At 39.4% G+C, this 23131-nt stretch overlaps 1 protein-coding gene across 1 annotated transcript in view; it reads left to right on the forward strand.

Moving 5' to 3' along the window:
- The window catches only part of GRIN2A (glutamate ionotropic receptor NMDA type subunit 2A), a 617672-nt gene that overhangs the window by 525870 nt on the left and 68671 nt on the right, over window positions 1-23131 (forward strand). Inside the window, exon 8 of the mRNA XM_063430281.1 lies at window positions 7636-7865. Coding sequence (XP_063286351.1) covers window positions 7636-7865 — 230 coding nt within the window. The remainder of the gene's footprint in view (window positions 1-7635; window positions 7866-23131) is intronic.

Here is a 23131-nt window from a genome sequence, read left to right on the forward strand (position 1 = left end):
TTTTCATTAATTTTTTTTGCAATTTCAGGAAAAGTCAATAACCTGAAATGGACAATTAAGACAAAACAAAAGGGTGCGAAAATGAGCCAATCAGTATATATATTACAGTATATATATTACAACTATTATGTACATTTGTATATATTTTGCAGTACACTGATAGGAGCGTATCCCTCAGTTTGATTCACAGATTAAGTGGGATAAAGTAACCAATAGAGGGATAAATAAGAGAAGCAGTAAATGAAAACATATATTTATCTGTGGTCGGGGACCAAGTTCAAATGCAAGTAATAAGGTTTGAGCCAAACTAGTAAAGGCAAGTCTGTTGTGGTGTGCTAAAACCAATGAACTGGAAGGCCTGAATAAAGAGGGCCAACTAAAATAATTATTATAGGAAATGGTGGTTGGAGTTCCCACAGAGGTAACTTGGAAAGGGTTGATATAGGCCACATAAAGACATGTGTGATTCATTTTGTTCATTTGTACGAATTTGATGCCATTCGGATGCTTACGAATGTTCGAAGTGACGAAGTTCCGAAGTGACAAAGTTTGGTGGTACGGAAGTTCCGAAGCGCCGAAGCTCTGAAGCTCCGAAGTGCCAAAGTGATTCGGATTTCTGAAAAGTGGCAAAGCAAGAGAGAGGTATGGGAAATTACGTGAATGATGATAGGAATCTTGAGCAATAAGCTAATTCCTTTTGTGCAATGAAGTAATATCCTGTACGCGTCACATTGCGGCTGCCAGCGGACCCTGAAGGATGTGCAACCTCGCAGTCTGGCATGGGATGTTTGTTCCATGCAGTCTCTCTCGGTCTCTACTGCGCATGACTGCATCGGAGCAAATATCCTTAGCCAATTATTATATAGGATAAATAAAGTAGACACGTGCAGTTCATTTAGTTCCGAATGTACATTCGTATGAATTTCATGCCACGAATGTCCGAAGGGCCGAAGTGCAGAAGTTCCAAAGTGACGACGTTCGGCAGTTCCAAAGTGCCAAATCGAACTGAATGCCATTGGTCCGAATTGTTACTTACCGAATTTCCGAACCAAATTTTTTGCCCATGCACATCCCTACCAGGCATACTGCTTTACATTTCTGGATGGGGACCAAGACTGAATGCAAGTAATAACATTTAATTAAAACTAGTAAAGGTAAGTTAGTTGTGGTGTGGCAAAGTTTTTTTGCAGCAAGGGAAGTAAGGTCTTAAAAGTTTCTAAACAAGCCCCATCTTTTGTTGATTACTTTACCATCTGTAACGGCACCCCCAGGCATAAAAGGGTTAAACCGCCGTTTAGTAGATCTTCCCCTTTCCAGATGCACAGGCAGCTACTGTAAGCACCAATCTCCCTAACTGCAAACTACACGAATCCTGGAAACAGCTGAACAGGAAAAACCATGCGAAAGGTTTACACTCCTGGCAGTCAGCATACAATACAATTCCCCCCAATAACGAGACGACACTTCGTTTGGAGGGTTAAGCAGAATCTGACTGTACTGGCACATATAGCCTCTTTTATTCCCAATCCACAAACATAGTACAGCCCACAGGGTTTTACAGAACAACCAATCAATCCGTACAATACACACAGACACTCCCACACAAAATCCTCCCCTCTGCCTGTGATATGATTACTGAACACAATGAATAATCTCATTATCACAGGCAGAGGAATACAGTTTATTAAAACATATCACAGGGGCCCCAAAACATGCAATAACCCCATATAAAGTATATCCTCGTTCAGTAGTTTAGAAGATACAGTTTAATGCAGATTACGCAGAACATATACAGAATTTATAAAAAATAATTACTGTATAATGTGTCCCCTGTTGTATAGTTTAAAACTACTGCACGATGTCTTTGTGCACCAAATACCGGCAAGATGGCACCGTGTAGAAAAGTCACAACAGTGTCTGTGAGTTAAAATGGCCGCCATCCATTGTTCTCACCATGTGCTTCTGATACATGAAATGGTGGCCACCCAGTAACTCCACAGTATGCCCCCAGATGGTTCTTAAAGGGCCAGTAGCAGCATAATACAATACAACATGCCCAAATCAGTTATTTCAAGGGCCAAACCTCCCAGGGACCATAATCACAGGGCAAGAGGCTGGCAAGCAGTCCTCTCCAGGCACAAGTGGCGAGGCTGGTTCCGCCACACCATCCCTCTTTCTATATAAAATAGTGTTGGATCATATTGTGTTACTACACACTCTTAAGTATTATTTGGATAGTTGTGCACTGCTTGAATTAGTACATTGCATCATAACGACAGGAGAAAGGCAGGTGTCATACAAAGGCAGGCTATCTTAACCCTTAGATTTGATGATATTGCAAAGAAAAACATGGTGTCAATGAGTACAGTTTCCTACATAATCAAAAAGCTCTTGGAAACTGTATGAAACTCTGAAGAGGTCTAACAGTCTCAAAGCCACAACATAATCAGAAGACACTATGAGTTATAGGTTGCTCCTTAAGCTCCACCAAAGCAACTTTAGCTTAGTGAAAAGGTTTTGATATATTGCCCCTGCAGTCTCACTGCTTAATTCCCCTCCATTTGGGCTCACAGCCTACCTACATACCACTTGTAAAAGAAGCCTAATTGTTAAACTTCCCTTATTGCACAGTGTGTTTAGAACTAGTGATGTCTTAATTGCCCACTGGTGGCTACAGCAGCCTCTTGTGTTGGATTCAATTAACAGAATGTGAAATTTTAATTTCTAAAGTTAGCACACTATACTGTAAGATCAGTTAGAAGAAGAACCATTTTGCATGGAGGTTGCGTGACTCAGAGCCAGTTGAGCTGTGGTTAGGAGTGCAAAAACAAAGTAAATTCACCTCTAAACAGCAGAGACTTGAGAAGTAACACTGCAAGGGCATAAGCTATACACTCAAACTTCTTCAATAAGCTAAAGATGCTCTGTTGCTTAGAATATCCCTTCAACACTGGTCAATGTAAGCAAACCTCACTTAATTTGTGAAGAAAATACTTTAAGCTGCTTTAAGCTTGTCGGGTTGAATGGCATAAGACTGAGACTTGGGGGAAGCTAAAGGATCTCCTATCTCAGAAACTGTTCCACACTCCAAGGATACTTTTATGAGCATTCCAATAAGTGTGGCTCCTAGTGAGAATGATGAAGAACAAACAGAGGCTGCATCATATCCATATGTTTAAGGTTAAGAGACAGAAGGAGACCAGATACCTGATGGAAATCTTATACGCCTTTCAGTCTTACCACACCGACCTCTACAAATTGGCACAAACAAGGCAAGGTGAGGCATCCCAACCCCACTTAGGCCACGTTTCAAAGTTCTTATCTCTACACTTTACTCGGAAATTGACCACGGAGATGGCAGATGAACTGGATTTGTCCATGACCCTTAAAGAATTAGGGGAGGCTCTCAAACTATCTTAGTCCCATAGAGCACCAGTACCTGATGGTCTCCCAGTTAGCTACTTGCGCTCGTTCGAGGACTTGTTGCACACTTGACTTTTGGCTGAGCTGAACTCCATACAGATTGGAGGCCAGTTCCTGAGCAACTCCCTTGCCGCAATAGTAACAGTTATTCCTAAGGAAGGTAAGGAACCATCATGTTGTGCAAGCTACCGCCCTAGAACACTCGATGCCAATCTCAAACTCTTTGCAAAAGCCATGGTACCCTGCTTAGCCTCCAAAATCTTGTTCATTCCAACCAGGTGGGCTTTATGCCCGGCAGGGAAGTTAGCGACGACACCATCAGAGCCCTGAACATCATCTATGCCGCACACAAGACCAGGACGGAGACACTGGTTCTGCCCACCAACGCAGAGGAGGCTTTTGATCAGGTGGCCCACATAGTCAGACATGGGTGGCAGCATTGTACTCAAACCCTTCAGCATGTAAATGAGTGGAGCATTATCCCAACCATTCCCCATCCGGAATGGCACCCAACAGGGCTGCCTCCTTTCCACTCTCCTATCCTCTCTCTAGAAGCTTTTCTGGAGGTGGTCAGACAGGATAGGGGTGTTACAGGGTTCTCCATGAGGAACCGTGACCCTTTTGTAGCTGCATACGTGGATGATATGCTCTTTTTTCTGAGGCAACCACTGATTGCTTTAACCAACCTCCTCCACCTATTTAGGACCTTCGGGTCAGTGTCCAATTTTAAATTGAACATCATAGATCTGAAGCACTTAAAGATCTGAAGCACTTAAAGATCCTTGTCGATGGAAGATCTGACCCACCTAAAAGCACAATTTTCCTTCTCCTGGAGCACAAAAAAGCTATATTTCTATATTTCTACCCATTCTAGCCACAGTGCAGGCAGACCTGCAATGCTGAGCGGACCAATATATTTCCTGATTTGGCTGCATCAATAAAGTTAAGATGAACATCTTACTTCACCTTCTATACTAAGCGTTTTTTTCAATCACTAACAATAGTGATTAAGACCGGGGCATGTGTGAGCAGGGCCCAGCTGACATTGCCCAAGAACATGGACGAATTGGACTTTTCCTTAATAGCCGCATATTATCAAGCAGCCCACCTAAATAGAGTCACGGACTGGCATGTCCACTCATCTCAGAAACTCTGGGCGGAACAGGAATTAGTGCAGATGGGAGGTCGAGTCCCATCACAGCTTTGCCTATGTAGTCTCACATTCAGTCAGATGAAGACCAAAAAAAAGAAGTTCTTAAGATAGCCATTACCCTGCGGGTTTGGTGTTCCCTACGCTTTTCGCCTCAGCTAACCAGAAACCGCAACCCCTTAACACCCATTTTGTACAGTCCAGACTTAGCTGATGGTCTCATGCCGCTGGACCTTCAGGGGTTCCTAGTCTACGACTGGACCTGTGTAAGAGACTGGTGCACAGCCGGACAACTAAAGGCCCTGCCTGAGTTGCACCCATATGGAGTGCCTAACAGATTTGAAAGCTTCCACTATTTTCAATTGAAAAATCACTACTCCTCAATTAGAGCCAAACCACCTCCCCAAGGGGGTATCAACACTGTACATGATGATGCTTACTAACCGAAGTAGGGTTCCTCCTAAATGTATTGCCTGATGGGGTAAAGAGACTGGGATGGTCCTTACTGACCAGGAATGGGACAAAATGTACATCTTCACTGACAAATGCTTCATAGTCACTAAAATTCAAGAGACATGCTACAAAATTCTGCAAATAACAAAGAGAGATTTAGGCACTCTAATGTTCAAGCAGGCAATTTTATTTGAACCAAACAGCAAAGTTTCTTTATTAAGCTATCAACTAACTATATAACACTATAATTTATAGGCAAAATTTTAATCAAACATCAGTCAATGCAATTAAAATTATTAATAAACCAGTGTGATACTTACTTATTAATTGAGAGTGGCAGCTGTGTTGGAGACTTAATTTCCAATAGCAAGGCATTGTATTGGAATTCGAATTCTAAAATTACTAATATCCGCCTGACCTCCGCACCACGCCAACAGACCACCAAGGGCACTCACTAAATTCAGCCAAAACCCTGATTCCCTCAATGTGGATGCAGACAGTGTGTCAACCTTCCAGCAATAGGTAGCTAAGGTTGAGGAGATCCATAATGTGGAAATGATGACTGCTGTGCTCAGGGGTAATGATGACAAGTGTGCCCTGACCTGGACCCTATGGTTAGAGTAGGTTTTTAGGGGACACGCGGTAACCTGACTGACCGAAATGACAAGAGTTAGTGAGTACGTTGTCACACACTAGTTGAAAAAACTGCACACACACCTAGCCCCCTCTCCCCCCCACACTTTTTCTTCTCCCATTACCACCTCCGGGTACGAACAGATGCTGACACGGTGACAGGTGCTGGAATTCATACTTAACTCTTCCACATCGATTAGTAATGTTTTTCTAGGTAAAGCATTCCATACGCAATGTTTCGGCTATGTTGTGAGTCTTGCATTTATAATAGTCACAGTGTATTATGTTGAAACTGTAATGACATGTTATCCGCTGCACCAATTGTACTCAAGCAGTAGTTTTATCCTGTATTTTCATGAATAATAATAATGAAAACGAAAATATAGACTGTAGAAAAATAAATAAAAAGCAGTTCTTAAGATGGCGAAATAAAAAAGACTTTCCTCGGCTAAGAAGCACCACCAATGGTCTGCTGAAGATTAAAGAGTATGATGGACCAGTAAAATGTAAGATTTCAAATGTTTGGTTCATCAGGGAAGTTATTTGTATGACTTTTGGTAGGCAAAAGGACGATTCTGCATTGTGTACCAACAGCCATCAAATATAGAGGAGGAATCGTTATGATCTGGGGCTCTTTTGTTGGACTTTTCAAAAAACGACTTAGAATTAGTGAAGCCCTGAATCATAAAGAATACTGCAGCATTTTGTAGCACCATGTAATAGCCTCTGTTATGCAACTTGTTGGTCAATGGTTTATTGTTTAGCAAGATAAAGACAAAACATTCCTCCAGACTATGTTAGAACTATCTTGAAAGAAAAAAAGATGGTAGATTTTAATAGAAGGGTTAAAGCAAAGCAATCCACATGTGAAATAAATGTGTGGGAACTTCAGAAAAAGTGTTGAGAAACCTTTCTGAACAATATTTGCTTTTCATTGTAGAAATGTTTATCTACTGTATCTGCAAAAGGTGGCTGTTTTGAATAATTAAAAATGTATATTACATTTTGTTAAAACATAATGATTCCATGATTTTTTTTTCTTTTATGTCTGATTGTTTATTTGTTTTATGTTTTATGTTTTAATATCAAGGTACATTAGAGATTAATCTGTGTAAATTTCAATAAGAATTGAAAAATAATGTTCTGTAAGCATTTCCCAAGTGCCTCCTTACTTGTTTGAAACACAGTTCAATATTATTAAATATTACCAGACACGCATCAGTTGTATTTCTACTAACTAAAACATGTTGTATCATTTAAAAGTTTAAAAACCCTGTTGCTGAACAAGTCTATATCACAATCAATATATATGTATTTCTAAATCTCCAATAATTATATTCTTACCGAGATGTGCAGCTTGTTCAGTTATTGATAGTCCATCCTTACCATAAATCATTCCTACCCTAAATCTCCTCCTAACCTTATGTGACCTAAACATCTATCCATAGGAAGTCCAACCATATTCCTAAATCTCTAATCGAACCCTAAGTCTTTACTATCCTTTCATACAACCTAACCCTACATCTCACCTACCACCGATAGATTAGATAGATAGATAGATAGATAGATAGATGATAGATAGATAGATAGATAGATAGATGATAGATGGGTAGATAGATAGATAGATCTGCCAGATAGATGTGTCAGAATTATTTACTAATGTGATGATCCAACGTGAATTCAAGCTAAATTTTAAAATGTAAATGCCAAATTGAAAAAAAATCTCTAAATCTGTTACGCTTTCAATTTCATTACGCTGGCCTTAAATTTAAATTTCACGTTGAATTCTTACTTTAGTGAAAAGATCTAAAATGGCTTTAATAAAATGCAATAATAAAATGATAACATTTTACTTGCTATGCCTTTCATGAACGTTAGACACTGTGTTTATGGTGCTATTTTCCCTTGATTTTGATGTTATAAGCAAATGAAAAAATATATTTTAAAAAAGTATTAACACAAAAAATTTTTTACAGCCCCACATGGACCATCTTTTACTATCGGAAAAGCTGTGTGGCTGCTTTGGGGATTGGTCTTCAATAATTCAGTCCCTGTACAAAATCCAAAGGGTACAACAAGCAAAATTATTGTTTCAATATGGGCTTTTTTCGCTGTGATCTTTTTGGCAAGTTACACAGCTAACTTGGCTGCATTTATGATTCAAGAGGAATTTGTTGATCAAGTGACTGGACTTAGTGACAAAAAGGTAAGTTTACTATGTTCTTCACTTATTTAGTAAAGTGAAAGTGTGTGGACAGAACATTAGCAAAACTAAGAGAATTACATTTTTTACTACAATGTCTACAATCAAATTGATTTAAACAACATATACATGTATTTATTATAATAGAAAGGTGACATTATAAATTCATATTTTGTAACAAGATTAACAAGATCTTCAAAATATAGCTTTCAAGTGCAGGATCAGCACTACACTGAAGTCAATGAGATAAGTGTCTTAGAGTCTCAGGGTACAACACCAAAGTGTAGGTATGCTCTGTATACTAATAAAACACAACAGAAGATATGAGAGGTACCACAACTCCAGACAATTGCTTTGGCCTTCTTTGGCCCTCATCAGTTAAGCATAGCTGATACCCCCTAATGTACAAGGAGCATAGGGTCCACATGTCGACCACACTTTCAGCGTAAGGAGATGCTAAGCAGTTGCACTGAAGCATACACTAATAGATGACAAAATAACAATTTGAACAGACAAAAACTTAGTAGCTTGCCCTTTAATTAGTCCCCACTTAGGTCACAAAAATTATATTGGTGATGTGTACCATTACAAGAGATACAGCAAAGTCAGACAATAATTTCAGACTGTTTGGGGCCTCATCAGTAAAGCTAAGCTTACAGTACTGTAGGAACCATGTTTGTCCGCCTCTCAACATAATCACTATGGCCTAACAAAAACTTATTTAGAGACAAACATTAAGCACCATACAAGTAAATGACACACAAACTAACTAAAGCAACAAACTCACAACAAAGCACATAGCACACAGTAACATTCAAATAGATTACATAAGACTTCGGAAAACCAACAATTTTACAAGAGGAGGTTTTATGTGCTATTTACAAACTTATAACAAAGCACATAGCACACAGTAACATTCAAATAGATGACATAAGACTTAAGAAAACCAGCAATTTTACAAGAGGAGGTTTTATGTGCTATTTACAAATAAGCATACAAAACCTCATTCGGTCTTGACCAGAGCAATATTATTATATATTATTATTCAACAAGAACTTTCCATGATGACACACAGTAAGAGAGGAGGAGAAAGTAAAGTGTGCAGAACATTTAGTCCCTGCCCTGTGATTTCAATAATTTAGCTTGTTAAAACATCAAAAGTTCTTGATAAAACATCTTGTCTAAATAAAATGAAAGCTGTCATAAGATGAGAGCTAGAACTGGGTTTTTCTACACGTTTACAGACTAGGCATTATGCTTGGTGCCTAACTAGAAAGGCCATGCATTGCATTAATTGGCATGAGCAATATTTTAAAGTAGTCCAAAGATTATGTTAATTAATGAATCTCTATGAGGAAAGTTCAGTATCTGCATGCAGAGGGAGGAGACACTGAATTATTGGATGCATTTTAGGCAGCCAGGACCCAGGAAGGATCTCTAACAGCCATCTGAGGAGTGGCCAGTGAAGTTATCACTAGGCTGTAATGTAAACACTGCATTTTCTCTGAAAAGACAGTGTTTACAGCAAAAAGCCTGAAGGTAATGATTCTACTCACCAGAACAAATCCAATAAGCTGTAGTTGTTCTGGTGACTATAGTGTCCCTTTAAATACATAACGGGAATCAACACAGTTAAGGAGGAGAGTATTTAAAAAAAAAAAAACTAGCACAGCTAAAAGAATAAAGTTTTAGATTAGAGGGGCAAAGGTTTAAAAATAATATCAGGAACAATTACTCTACTGAGAGGGTAGTGGATGCATGGAATAGCCTTCCAGCTGAAGTGGTAGAGGTTAACACAGTAAAGGAGTTTACACATGCGTGGGATAGGCATAAGGCTATCCTAACTATTAGATAAGGCCAGGGACCTAATGAGAGTATTTAGAAAATTGGGCAAACATTCTATGTTTCTATAATGAATAACTATATAAATATAGTGGGGGTTTTACTGTTCCCTTTTCCTGGAAAATACACAATATTGATATTTTGCAGTATTCCAATTACCCATTTTAATCCAAATAATTTTGTCTGTTTAAAAAAATATCAGAAAAATGGCTCCTGTGGACTACTTACATAAACATAAACCATGAAAATATGAATATTAGAGCTTCATAATAGAATTCATCTAATTTATATATGTGCAGTATTTACATTTAATTTGCAATCATTGTCATTGAAGGGTGATTTTGGGATTGGAAATATGTTTTATATATGGGTGCCTTAAAACTGACTTCTTTCTGATGCAGTACGTCAGCAGAACAATAACACACTGTTGCATTCTTCAGAATATCCAGTAATACAATAAAGATGATACGGTTCTTATCTAGCAAACAAGTTCATAACTTAACAAGGGATATGCTTAGATGGATTTCCCTGTGCTCTCATTTTACTTGCCTATATTACTGTCCAACTTATTACTCTGTTCCCTTCCTTAAATACCTGTGTGATTACCGAAAGTAAGAAATTGGGTGAGATAACACGCTAAAAATATAATAAATGGATACAATAGTACCACAGTCTGAGAGTACGGTTTGGCCTAAAATTAAATCAATGAACAAAACGCAATGCATGTATGTATATGTATATACAAGTGAACATATAATGAGTCTCACTCACAGGATGCTGATCCAGATTTTGCAGGCTCAGGCTATTTAGGCTCCAAATGGTTCCTTTGACCCCACGCTGTTTTTTTTCCAGTAGCAACATTTTGGAAACTCTCATTCAAACTCGAATATTGTTATAATAAATGAGTAAAGAGAAGAAAGCATTACCGTAGATCTATTACAAATAAAATGTACACAAGGTCAAATGTATAAACAAACTCCACAGCACTAACGCATTTCGACAATGTGTCTTTTTAAAGTACATCAGTACATCTGAGCCACTCCCCTTTTTAATTTCAATATCTATTTTATACTTGCTTGTATGTCTTATATGTATCTTTTTCTGTGTTTAGGTATAGAATGCACCTTTTTTTTTATTACACTTTTTAACTTTTATTTTTGATGGTATTGGCAGTATTTAATTATAAATGTTTTAGGTTCCCCATTTGAACAACATGTTTAGGTTTTATTTAATTAATGTATATTTATACTTAATGAAATGATTTCTTAAATTAATAATATTGATTGTCCTATACAAAGATATAAAGTAATTTTTCACTTTAATGGCCAATATCGGCAAAAAAGACATGAATATGAGGACCAGTTCACGTTTAAACCCTAGTATTGCATCTTAATGCTTGCCCTGAATGGGAAGAGGATCACATAGCAACATGGCACTTTGGAAGGCCACAAGGAAGGAGAAAGGACGGACCTTGATACATGATTAGGTCATGGTATAATGACGTCAGCCACCGCAAATGACAATGAAGAAACCGTAGGAATGAAGAAGTGCACAGGAGAAGGGATTAAAGCACGCCAACCAGGGTTTAAAAAGAGGAGCTGTTCAGATGAACGTATAATGTACTTTGAAAAAGACACATTGCCAAAACGTGTCAGTGCTGTGGAGTTTGTTTTTACATTTTATATTCTACTCTTTACTCATATATTATAACAATATTTGAGTTTTTAAGGCGAGTTTCTAAAATTTTGCCACTGGAATACCAGCATGGGGTCAGCGTGGGGAGGCTGATAAAAACTCCCCTTGCTGAGAGGCCTGCCTAATAATGAAATCTGACCGTGTTTATAGGAAGTTTATTAATATTTATTGCGTAATTTTCATAATCGTTTATTGCTTTATTTGGGTTTGTAAATTGTTTTTTAAAAGTGTTCAACTGCTGGTTTAAAAATAATTGCCAAGTGATGCATGTTTCTTCCAGTAGATTCTTGTTTAACTCTTCAGCAGACACCTTTCCAGTGACTTTTTCAGCTATATACAAATACACATATAATTAATTCTTGGCCAAATTACAATATTCCACAATCCCCCCTCAAGTGCCTTTTATAATTGCCTGCTGTTACAATTGATTAGATCACTTTCCAAATTAAGTTCACATGGAGTGTAAATGCCATAACTGTTCACACAGGTTTCAAAGTCTTGCAGAATATATTCCTGTTATCTGGTCGCCGTCATCAGGTTTCTGTGGCTTTACCATTATAGTTCCAAATATAGAACCCAGCAGCAAAATAAATCCATTGCTTCAACCTCAAATACAAATAACAATCACAGTATCAGTCCTTATAAATACACTTTCATCATCACACACAATAAATAACATTGATACAGTTTTTATTACTTTTTTATTTTCATCAGGGACGGCTCATATTCTGTTCTTTTTCTGTTTAAAAGTGTTTTTCCTCCATCATCCTCAGAGTAATACTCTACTTTTTTCTATTCTGTTTTACACAATTCCTAGTGATTGATTGTTTTACTGTTTGGAGACTCAAACGGAGCAGCTTTAGGAACGGTATTTGTATGCCGAGAATAACCCATTTGTTTGTCCTTTGCTTCTTAGTTTATGTGAAATTATTTCTCTGTGTGTTCTATTTTCTGTTCGCAATCTAAATCTGCAGTTTCTAATTCCGTGTCCAGGAAATGCACAGTAATAGGCAGAAATTAGTGGGCCTGTCATCTTCCACTCTCCGTGACTACCTTCTTACCTTTTTGCTTTATTTTGTCTTTTTGCCAATTCTCGAAGTGTAAAAACATTTTCTGATAACTGGGATCGTCCTCTCAGTGTCTGCAGGAACTAGAACAGAGGCTGACTCGTGGTGATTCATCTTAAGGGCAGCAGTTGTAAGAATCCCATCAATTCCTGGCACTTTTTTGCAAACATTATGCAAAATAAAAACATAAACACACAGATGATCAGAGATAGCTCCGCTTAAAACATTGTTCTCTCTCCCGATAACCATGCACCAGGCATTCTTAAACCTTTGAGCCACATAATCCTTTATTATCCTAAATGAATCAAGTGCTGAAAGACTTAGATGTGGTAAACAGGTGACTGCCATCGTTACTAGTAGAAATCTTATTGCACTGGGGACACACACACACAATTTCCTTGTCTAGCTTCGCTTTATCTTCGCCTTAGCTAGCATCTGCGCTACACACTGTGGTACTTACATTAATAATGCTTTCCACACCTGTATATCATTTATATTAAATTGTACCACACAGTTTTCAAACATCTCCATGTTTTGTAGAGATGTGCATGGGTGAAAAAGTAGTTTTGGTTTAGTTTGTTTTGATTTGTTAATTTTCTAATCTCGGTTAGACTAAAATGATCAATTCAAAACTAAATGAAATTCAGAACAATTATAGAAGCATGATACAATCTGAATGTCAGTACTCCCATTATGCCAAAGGGTACCAAATTAAGGGTGCTTGTTAGCAGATAGCTCCCTAATTTGGCAACTTTAAAAATGTTGATCCATAAGGGTACCAAATTAGGGAGCTATCTACTTAACACAACTCGAGCTTAAATTAATTAAAAAAAGGGTGTTTTTTTCTTCTTAATTTTGATCTTAAGTGGGATTGCCATATATAATGATAGGATAACCCTAAAATTGTTCAGGAGACTATAGTGTCCCTTTAAGCTAGAATGCCATACAAAACTATAAGATCACTTTCTTAAAGGGATACTATAGTCACGAAAACAAATGTTGCTTAATGAAGCAGTTTTGGTGTATAGACCATGCCTTGCAGTCTCACTGCTCAATTCTCTGCCATTTCGAAGTTAAATCATTTGTTTATGCATCCCTGGCCACACCTACCTGCATGTGACTTACACAATAAAAACAAAAGATAGGATAAGCGCTATATGAACAGCTGTAAGATACTAAAGAAAAGGCTGTAAACACTAAATGTAAGGGACACCCTCAACCCCCTACTTTTACTATTTACAGTTACTGTTATTCTTACCTGTTTTTGTATTTTACCACAGTGAGCACTATTGTTTGTTTTTTATATTTTTTTCAGTATATTTATCTTCAAGCTGAGATATTGATCTATAAAGCTACATATCCGTCAGTGGGGATTATACCACTGTATGGCGTTTTACTTAGAGCTGGTTTATAGCTCCATCAAATGTGAGTGCTAGTTTTCATATATGTGCTGTGAGTCCACACCTAGCACTAAACATATTGTACTATTATCGGCCATCTCTTTGTTATATTTCATATATTAGATTATAAGCCGAAGTCTGGAGAGCCATTAACTAAGAAGCACAAAAGCATTCTATGAATATATTGGACTGTATTATTGGCGCAACCTATTTTTGCTTGTATCATGTGACTTACACAGCTTTCCTAAACACTTCCTGCAAAGAGTCATCTAATGTTTACACTTCCTTTATTGTAAATTCTGTTTAAACTAGAATTATTTATCTCCTGCTCTGTTAATAGCTAGCTAGGCCCTGTAGGATCCTCCTGTATGTAGTTAAAGTTAAATTTGCTGAGCAGGAGATCAAAACTTTCAAAGTAAGTTACATCTGATTATTATTATTATTATTTAATTATTTATACAGCACCAGCAAATTCCGTAGCGCTGTACAATTGGAATCTGATATACATTCTATTCACATGTAGCCTAGACATATTGTATACATGTGTATATCAACATACCAAGCATCTTGTGGGATAATAACTGGCTTTTTGGATGTGTCTGCTAATTTCTGCACAAATTCTTTATTGGTATTAACAATGAAACCAAGTTACTTACTTAAGGTTTAACAGGTAGGCTGGAAAAAAATGCCAGCCTGGTAGACTTTTAACACGTCAACATCCTTTTTCTGGAACTCATCCTCTGCAAGATTTTCTTTATTGCCCATTCAAGGAAGGCTTCGAGTCACCTTTAGCAGTACAGTAACAGACTCTTGTACTCCTACATCTGTGTCAGCTTCTTTGGCAAAAAACTTGAATTGGAAAAGCCTAAAACCTCTGCTGGAAAACAAGACCACTCTTCATGGTGCCTCAACTGTCATGACAACTATTTAATTCTTGTGCATATGTTGCACGAAATCCTGGCACATCAGGTTCACTAGGAACCCTAAGTTCCTTGTCTTGAGCAAAATACTATGATTTCCCCACAGTATGAATTGACACACATAACTGCCTGGCTTGCCACTGAAAATACTTATTTAAAGGGACACTATAGTCACAAAAACAACTTTAGCTTAATGAAGCAGCTTTGGTGTATAGATCATGTCTCTGAAGTTTCACTGCTCAATAGCCTAGCCGCACTTCCCTTTATCGATGAAGATCCCTTCCTAATTGGTATTTGCCAAAATAGAGGGTGGGATATCTGCTCAAGTGCATTTCACAAGAGTTTTAATCTGTTTAAATGTGTCAAGTTTATCATGGTGTCTCTGTTTTAGATCCTTATGTCTACAGAGACTACCTAATTTTGTGTGTTTATACATTCAATGGATATCCTTGGAAAGTTTCAGCTTATTTGAATAGCAATTTCTCAGTATATTTGGAGTAAATAGTCCAGCTCCATGTATTTTAGGACCTGATAATTGATCCTTTAGTTTGTTTTGCTTTTACTATTGTCTGATTAGATGCAACTTTTTTTTAAATTCTTTATTTTTGTTGTGCATGTGAAAAAACTAAGATTGCACAATATACAAATATTTCAAAGAATAGGTTTGTCAGATACAAACAGTTGTACATTGAAATCAGCACTTTTTTATATTGAGACAAGCATAGTGCATATTTAAGTAGACTTTGCAATTAAGTTTGAGTAACAGGTGAGGTCTGCAGATAGGTAAGCGAGAAGTAATATGCCACCAGGTTGTGTCAAAGTTGCAAAGCAAAGTAAGTGACACGAGAGTGACAAAGTTAGATGCTACATTGATTCATATAGCATAGTTAAAACTATAACTAAAATGTCTATCTTGAAGCTTGGTGAGCTATAACTGTGAGGATATACTTAAAATGGGTCATTGATGCTGCTTCAGCCCATACCACAGGTATGCCTCACTTGTGAGCCAATCTTGCTTCCAGGTACAAGTCTCCGGATGATTTTCATGTTGCTTTCCGGCTCCACATGGGGATCTCCCAGCTTATGGGGATGAATGTTGCGGGACATCATTTTCTCCCCTCTCCGTGCACAGGTCAGTGTATGAGCAGGTGCATCGGTAGGACTGCTTTTCTGCAGGGCTCCCACTCCGCAGGCCGCCCCACAGGGCTGTAGACATCTGATGAACAGTACCTCCATCTTGGCTCCCAGCCCGGAGGAAGCACAGGAGTGCTGGACCTACCCTGTTGAGGTCGAGGTGAGTGGTAGTTGCTGCTGGCGAGACTCGATCCGGGACCAAAAGGCTGCACATATGGCATCAAAAGCAGCATTAAACTTTTCTTCACAATGGGACACTGGGTATTCAATCGTTGTGTGGTGGCCATTTGGGGAATGCCATGAGGCCCTGGCTTGTCAGGCAGATTGCAATTTTCTTTGCCTTTGAGGATTAGTTGCTTGTTCTGGTGGGGCCCGGATATACCCCACCGGTCCCGGGGGGGGGAGTAACGGAGCTACAGAGAGGCTGCAATGAGCCTTTTTCTTCAGACCGGGAGATTGGCCACCTCTCCCTGTCGTCTGGTGCACTAGGCCGTGAGACGAAACCTTGGTGAAAGCCCGTCGGACCAGAACACTCCACACATATAATCGGTTCAGGCTAGTATAGTGTCGGTCCACAGCTGTGTCAGAGGGGCTTCTGCGTCTTAGAAAAGCAATTTCAGCAGTAGTATAGTGTTAGGAGAGCCGGAGCTATGCTAAGACGCGTCCAGTCTCCTTGAGTGTCAGGCCCCGCCCCTGATTAGATGCAACTTTGAACCTGAGAACTGTTGAGAAAATTAAAGAAAAGAGATTCCAGAGAAGGTTAGCACTTCATGTCCTAAACATTAGGTTACACCATCCATCTTGATGTATACAGCATAGTATTGGCTGGTTAGAGCAGTGGTAACATTATTGTTTTACAACTGGGAAACTGGGTTTAAATTCTGAAAAATAATTCTGAGCAGGGCCTTTCTCTGATTTTAAAGTGTTGTGGAATATGTCTGTTGTTGCTACAAAAATAATATAAATTCATGTATTTTCACTCAAATATCCAGTCAGGACTCTTGCAATATTTTGTAGCAAATGAAATAGTCAAACACGTGCAGGGATATTTCTTTCTAGATGCGCATCACGTTATCGCTTTCTACTACTTGCATAGTACAGAATATACAGCTCTAATAATGTCTATTCTGTGACATCTTTGATTTATTACATGTGTTTCAAAGCGAGCTTGTCAATAAAAAGTGCAATATTGATTCAATAAGGGAGACTCCACAGGTAAATCCCAGACAATCGATTTGTCTGGTTGTGGTTGATTGTTAACATTAATGCTCGGTTGAAATTCTGATTTCTGAGTACAGAATGTTGGAGAAACTGAATTACGCAATCCCAAACATACTCCTATTAATTTGTGATTCACTGTGACATTCCTGACACCAGAAAAAAGCGGGTGGAATGAAGAAGATACAATTATGCTTTTTTTAGTGGGGGTAAATAAACTGCTTAGTTTGGCATGATGGACAAGACTTCTGATCAGTTATTTGGACTGTAACTTCTATCTAAGCAAAAAGTAGAACAAACGATTATTGATGGTTAGGAGACAACCAGTAAATGTTGATTTTATTTACACATCAAGTGACAATTGACCAATACAGGGGGGAAAGGATGAGCATACAAGCAAGCTATACCTCGAAGCAGAATTTTTCCAGATACTTTGATTGCGGTTACTGAGGGGGAAAGACCATCAGCAATACTGTGTGTTTTACTCTTGCTGTGTTTTTGTAGCAGTAGAAGATAGTCTGGGTCATTTTTTTTTTCTAATTTGAGGTTAGACTGCCAGGGGCACTAGATACAACTCTAAGTGGGATATAGGCACAACGTTCATCTCTATCTGAAGTACAATCAACTCTCTTAATGGAAACAGTTGGAGCACAATCTCCTGCAAGTGCCAGAAGTAGCTCACCAAGTGAGATTATTGCTAACACCTTCACCTCTCTTTCCATTACCATTAGTTAACCAATTACTAGATTAGAGGCAAGTGTTTGGTCAGCTTCCACTGCCACCAATGCAAATCCATCTACATCTTCATTAGCCACAGGTTGAAGGGTTGAGGCACAGTTTGGCATAATAGTCTCCATTATGCAGCAAGAAAGTGAGTAGGGGGAAAGTTATGGGTCATCTCCCTATTGTCAATATGAACCAACATCTGCATAGACACCAAAAATCTGTATTACTGAGGGAAGATTTAAAAAGAGAATGTACTTTGGCAGGCAGCAGGTCCACTTGTGCTGTATCTGATTCTGCACAACTAACTACCACCATTGGGACCTTCTTCACTAACACCCTTAGGCATAGCAGGTTGAATACAAAATACAAAAAAAATCAATTATAAATTATAAAAGTGAAAGAAACTTATTCTAAAACCATTCGAAGTATTCAAAAGGTAAGCAACACTAATACAGGTGAAAACAGCTCAAAAAACACAATGCAATTTTATATGGAAAAACAGTGTGCTGTGCCTCTAAATACTTAAAATATTTATTTATATAAAATAAAATAGAAATAAATATATATTGCACAGCACATAAGTGCACAGCACACTTTTTTTTCTATATAAAATAGCAGGTTGAATGTTGACCTGAATCCCACTGGGCCACTAAGTGTCAGGGACAGATAGCCTCCCAGTCCTAGGGACTTGTCTGTCACCCCACTCTTATACATGTTCTTGGATTTTATTCCAGGACCATGTCAAAACAACAGGCTGACAAAATCACCTGCCTGATTGCATAGCTTGTCACTGCAGGGCGGGATTCATTTTCCATAACAGAAGAAGAGCAAGCAACTGATACGGACCCTTACTTTACAATCTGCACTTCCCTCGTGATTCACTTCACCAAGCAGGAAGATAGTTCAATCACTGTACTGTTTTTGCGTGCTGCTATTAAAGGAGCAGTTGGCTTAGGCTGTAAGACAGTGGGTACACTTCACCACAGATCTATTGAGTGCTCTTATTTGCTAGCATACCTTCCTCTCCTTAATGGCACACTGGTTGCAGCACACAGTGCCTGGATATAGTGGTGGCAGTGGAGGAGATCTAACCTTAGCAGCATGTCAGGCTGGGAGTGATCCTGTAAGGCAGCAGGGCTATTAACCTATCTTACTATATGCTGAAGTGATGGACACAAAGCACACTTTAGCAGATATCTTGTATGCCATGTTCACCACTCTGTGACAAGGTTCCTATGTAGGTATGTTCTATCCTGTAATGGGTGCTTATCGGGAGGGGAACACAGAGGTGGCAACCATACTTGAGTATTGCAGGAGGATTGCTGGGTCTTTACACTGGAAGGTGAAAGCTAGCCAACTCTTAAGGCAGGAGCTAGAGAAAAATGTTTGGCACTGCCTCCCCATGGGGTGTGTTGCTTCCAGTTTGGGACAGGTCATACCCTTATTCACCCACCGTGTAAACTAGGTGGATGCCTTCCTGGAAACCAGGGAAATTGTTTCTAGCAGCAAACTGATGCAGCAGTGGTCAGGAAGCTGAAAGATTTACTTATTGCTCATCTGGGCGAACAAATTGCTACATGCTGGAGGCACAGACTTCGTAACACGGTCTGTGATTTATAGCAAAAGAGAGGTATGCTGGTTAATCTACTATTCACAGCAGTGGTTGCAGCATAATTAAAAGACAATTAAAAGACAAAAGAGTGGAGCAGCAGTGATTTGAGCTGAGGCTGTTGGCAGTTTTGGAGAAGAAAATGAGTCCTCTAGCAGGCAAATAGAGAATATTAATGCCTCTGAAATAGATAGAGGTGACCTATGTGAATGTGCTTTGCCTCTTGGTGAACACCTTCTGAGATATTGTAAACAGATGTGGCCTATTCACTGTAGGGTTGCCCAGCAGATATCGCCATTTCCATCGAACACCATCCAAAATGAGCAGGGAATATTCTGAATCCCTCATGTAGCAGAGCTCCCTGTACCCCAGCTGGGTACCTCTGCGAAGGATCGCTTCCTAGCTGGGACCTGGGAAAACCTCTGTGTTTCTGCCCCAGTGGCTTCACTGGGGTCCTCCTGGAGCCTCTCCGTCCTGGAACAGGATAGGGGACTAGCCCTATTTTCTCCCAGGGACTGACGACACACAGTCCTAGGAGCTCCAGCTCCAGTCCTTACAAGGACTTTCCCCGCCGAATTCTCCATGAGTTGGAACAAGGTGCTGAGCAGTGATTAGCCCTTTCCCCTCCCAGTAACTAGACGACACATAGTTTTGGGAGTACAACTGATTTTAATGAGCCAAACTCAGCCCAACATAAAAATAAAAACTTAAAAGTACCCCAAAACATAATTAGAAACATACAATAGGGGGCGGAGTCTGGACGTCGAACGGAACAGACGAGACTGCCACGAGCTTCGGCCGAGCAGGCAAAAACGGGGCAAAAAGCGGGGGCAATGTGGCCCAAAGTTTGACACGGGTGCATCACCCACGTCGGGGGTGCCCCGCTGACTCGACGGACACCACCCTGGGGCCCATCGGGGCCGAGAGCGCGAAACTCCAGGCACTCTCCTTGGCACCGAGGCCCTCCAGAGACCCATCTTTAGTCTACCCCCCGCCCCTGGACCGGTGGGGGATATCCCGGTCCCCGTTGGACGCACCGGCAGGGGCAAAAGGCGGACACACTACGGCCAGGAGCAACGGACCTAAACAGCACTACCAAGATGGCCGCCCGTAATGGAACTCGAGAGCAGAGCGCCCAGACAAAGCTGTCCCCATCAACACGGGAGACTTTTGACTGGCTATGCAAATCTTTCTTTGGAATACTGCACAGTATGTGCAGAAACCCTGGTGGCCGTGGATCCAACCGGCGAAAAGACGCAGCCACTACGGGCACACACCAAGAGAATTAAAAGCGGCAGTCCGGCGGCGCAGATACCTGCAGTCCACAAAGCAGGAAAAAGCACCATGTTTCTCAGACGCAGGTACCCGCCGGCAACTACACAAAATGGAGCCCTTAGCACAAGCGACACCAACAAAGGCCTCACCAAGCCAGCTTCCCGGTGCTCGGCACAGCATGACCCGGCTCCCTGCGACCACGGCCACAAAGCGAGAGACAGAGCGGCTGCACGGCCAGCGACCTCCCCACAGACTGGTTATTGGGTGACGAACGGCGAAGACCCGAAATGCCTGATGGCATACCACGGCGATGCTGCTGGCAAAGTGGACACTGCAAACCATATTCAATATGGTGGACTCCTGCTCCTAATTGACTGGTACAATCTGATGTACACTTATACAATTACACAACCTAATGGATTACTAGTTCAGCTCATGTACGAAGTTAGATTATAAAGCAATGATACTTATTTATAAGCATGACTTAGCAATGTCTCTTGTCCCTCTGGGCACTGCAGCCTATGTAAGTACAGAATAGCATGTCTACCACTAGCCCAGCAGGCCCTATACAAGTAAGACTCACGATCTAATGTTACAGAAACTAGACATGCAAGAGTCTTACATTATGCTTTGATTATACCGAATACAGAGATAACCCAGTTTATCCCCATATTACTTGTAAACCTGCTCTGTTACAATCTTGCATATGTTTCAGGGAACTACTGACTGTCCAATCTACATGCATGACCTTAATTAACTATTGCTTGCCTCATGTACTCAATCTCCATATTAGCTACTTACAATAGAATTGACCTCGCATATTAATGTAAATGCCGTTGAAACGTATGTGGAATGCCGTTGGGGTACCACATACGTGTTGTTATATCTCTTTGCACTACAAAAATAAAGAATGTAAAAACAAAAAATAAAAAAACATACAATAACCCCACATATTATACATCCTGAAATAGCCCTGGTCTGAGTGCCCAAGTTGTCCAAATAGCGCTCAGATCCATGCAGTGTAGGGGAAACGCCACTGTGTTAAAGTTCTGTCCGGCCGCACACATGGTCGTATGCCGCAAATAGTTCCAGGGCGTTTGGTGCTTTTGTCGTTCAACTTTCGGGAGCACTTTTTAAATATATGCACTGCATCTGCTTTTCTCCAATTCTCTGGTACAATTTCTGAAAGAAAAGAATCCTGATAGATTAACCCCTTAAAGACACATGACATGTGTGACATGTCATGATTCCCTTTTATTCCAGAAGTTTGGTCCTTAAGGGGTTAAAAACAGTGGTATGGAAATTTCTACACAAGCACTCCCTAAGTGCTTGCGGGTGAATACCATCTGGTCCTGGGGCTTTGTTTACATAAATTTTATTTAATTACTGTAGCACTTTATCATGTGTTAACCCGTTTGCTGTAACTCTTTTGCAACAAGGAATTGCAAATCTACAGCCATAGATTCTTCTTTCTTATATTTGAAAGAAAACTAATTATTTAGAATTTCTGCCTTTCTGCCACCCATATCCGTTTCCCTTTTTAGAATGTTTGTACTTAAAACACATTTTGGGGTTAGTCTTGCACCATTTGGCTATGAGATTTTAATTTTAAAGTTTAGCCAATCTAATTGCCCCCATTGTAAGCCCTATTGGCATTCTTATGTTTGTTATAGTATGCTACTGACCCTTCTGATTTACATATTTTGATTGTCTTTTTGTTTATTTTTTATCCAACCTTTTTATTAAGCCAAATTGGTTTTAAATTGCTTTTTTATATTTATTTCCCAAAGGTATGTATTAAGAAATACAAATAGCAGAATCTTTCTATACATTCTCTGTGCTTTTGCCAGTGAATAGTTTGTGCCAGTCATTGTGTTGTAAACATGCCCTTCACCTACTGAAATCATTATTTTTAAAATTAAGCTTTTAAGTAAAGCTCATGTAAAGGTGGTGTTTTTAGGTTAATCTCAAACGATGCTTTATTATGGTCTCTAATTCCTAGCTTGAATGTTTTAAAATAGGTCAACATTATTAGTTATTACCAGATAGAGACAAGCATCTATTTTAGTTGATGTTTCTACTAATTGAGACATAAAAGTGTCATTTATCAGGTACAAAAATCTTTTACCTTTAACTGTACTACAAGTCCCGCAGGCCCAATCAATGTCTATATAAATTAAATCTCCAATGATTTACAAATTATAGATGTGCAGCCTTATTAATTTTAGATAGCAGTTGCTCTCTCTTCTTTATCAGAATTTATGTTTGGGGTTTGTAAAATATTCCTACTTATGATAAATGCCCCCTGTTTCCTCATATGCATAGTTCTACCCATAAGGCTCTCCTATGTAATAAGCACATACCTTTTTTTTCCTTCTAATAA

Source organism: Pelobates fuscus, chromosome 8 (assembly GCF_036172605.1).
Source record: "Pelobates fuscus isolate aPelFus1 chromosome 8, aPelFus1.pri, whole genome shotgun sequence".
Classification (NCBI taxonomy): Eukaryota; Metazoa; Chordata; class Amphibia; order Anura; family Pelobatidae; genus Pelobates; species Pelobates fuscus.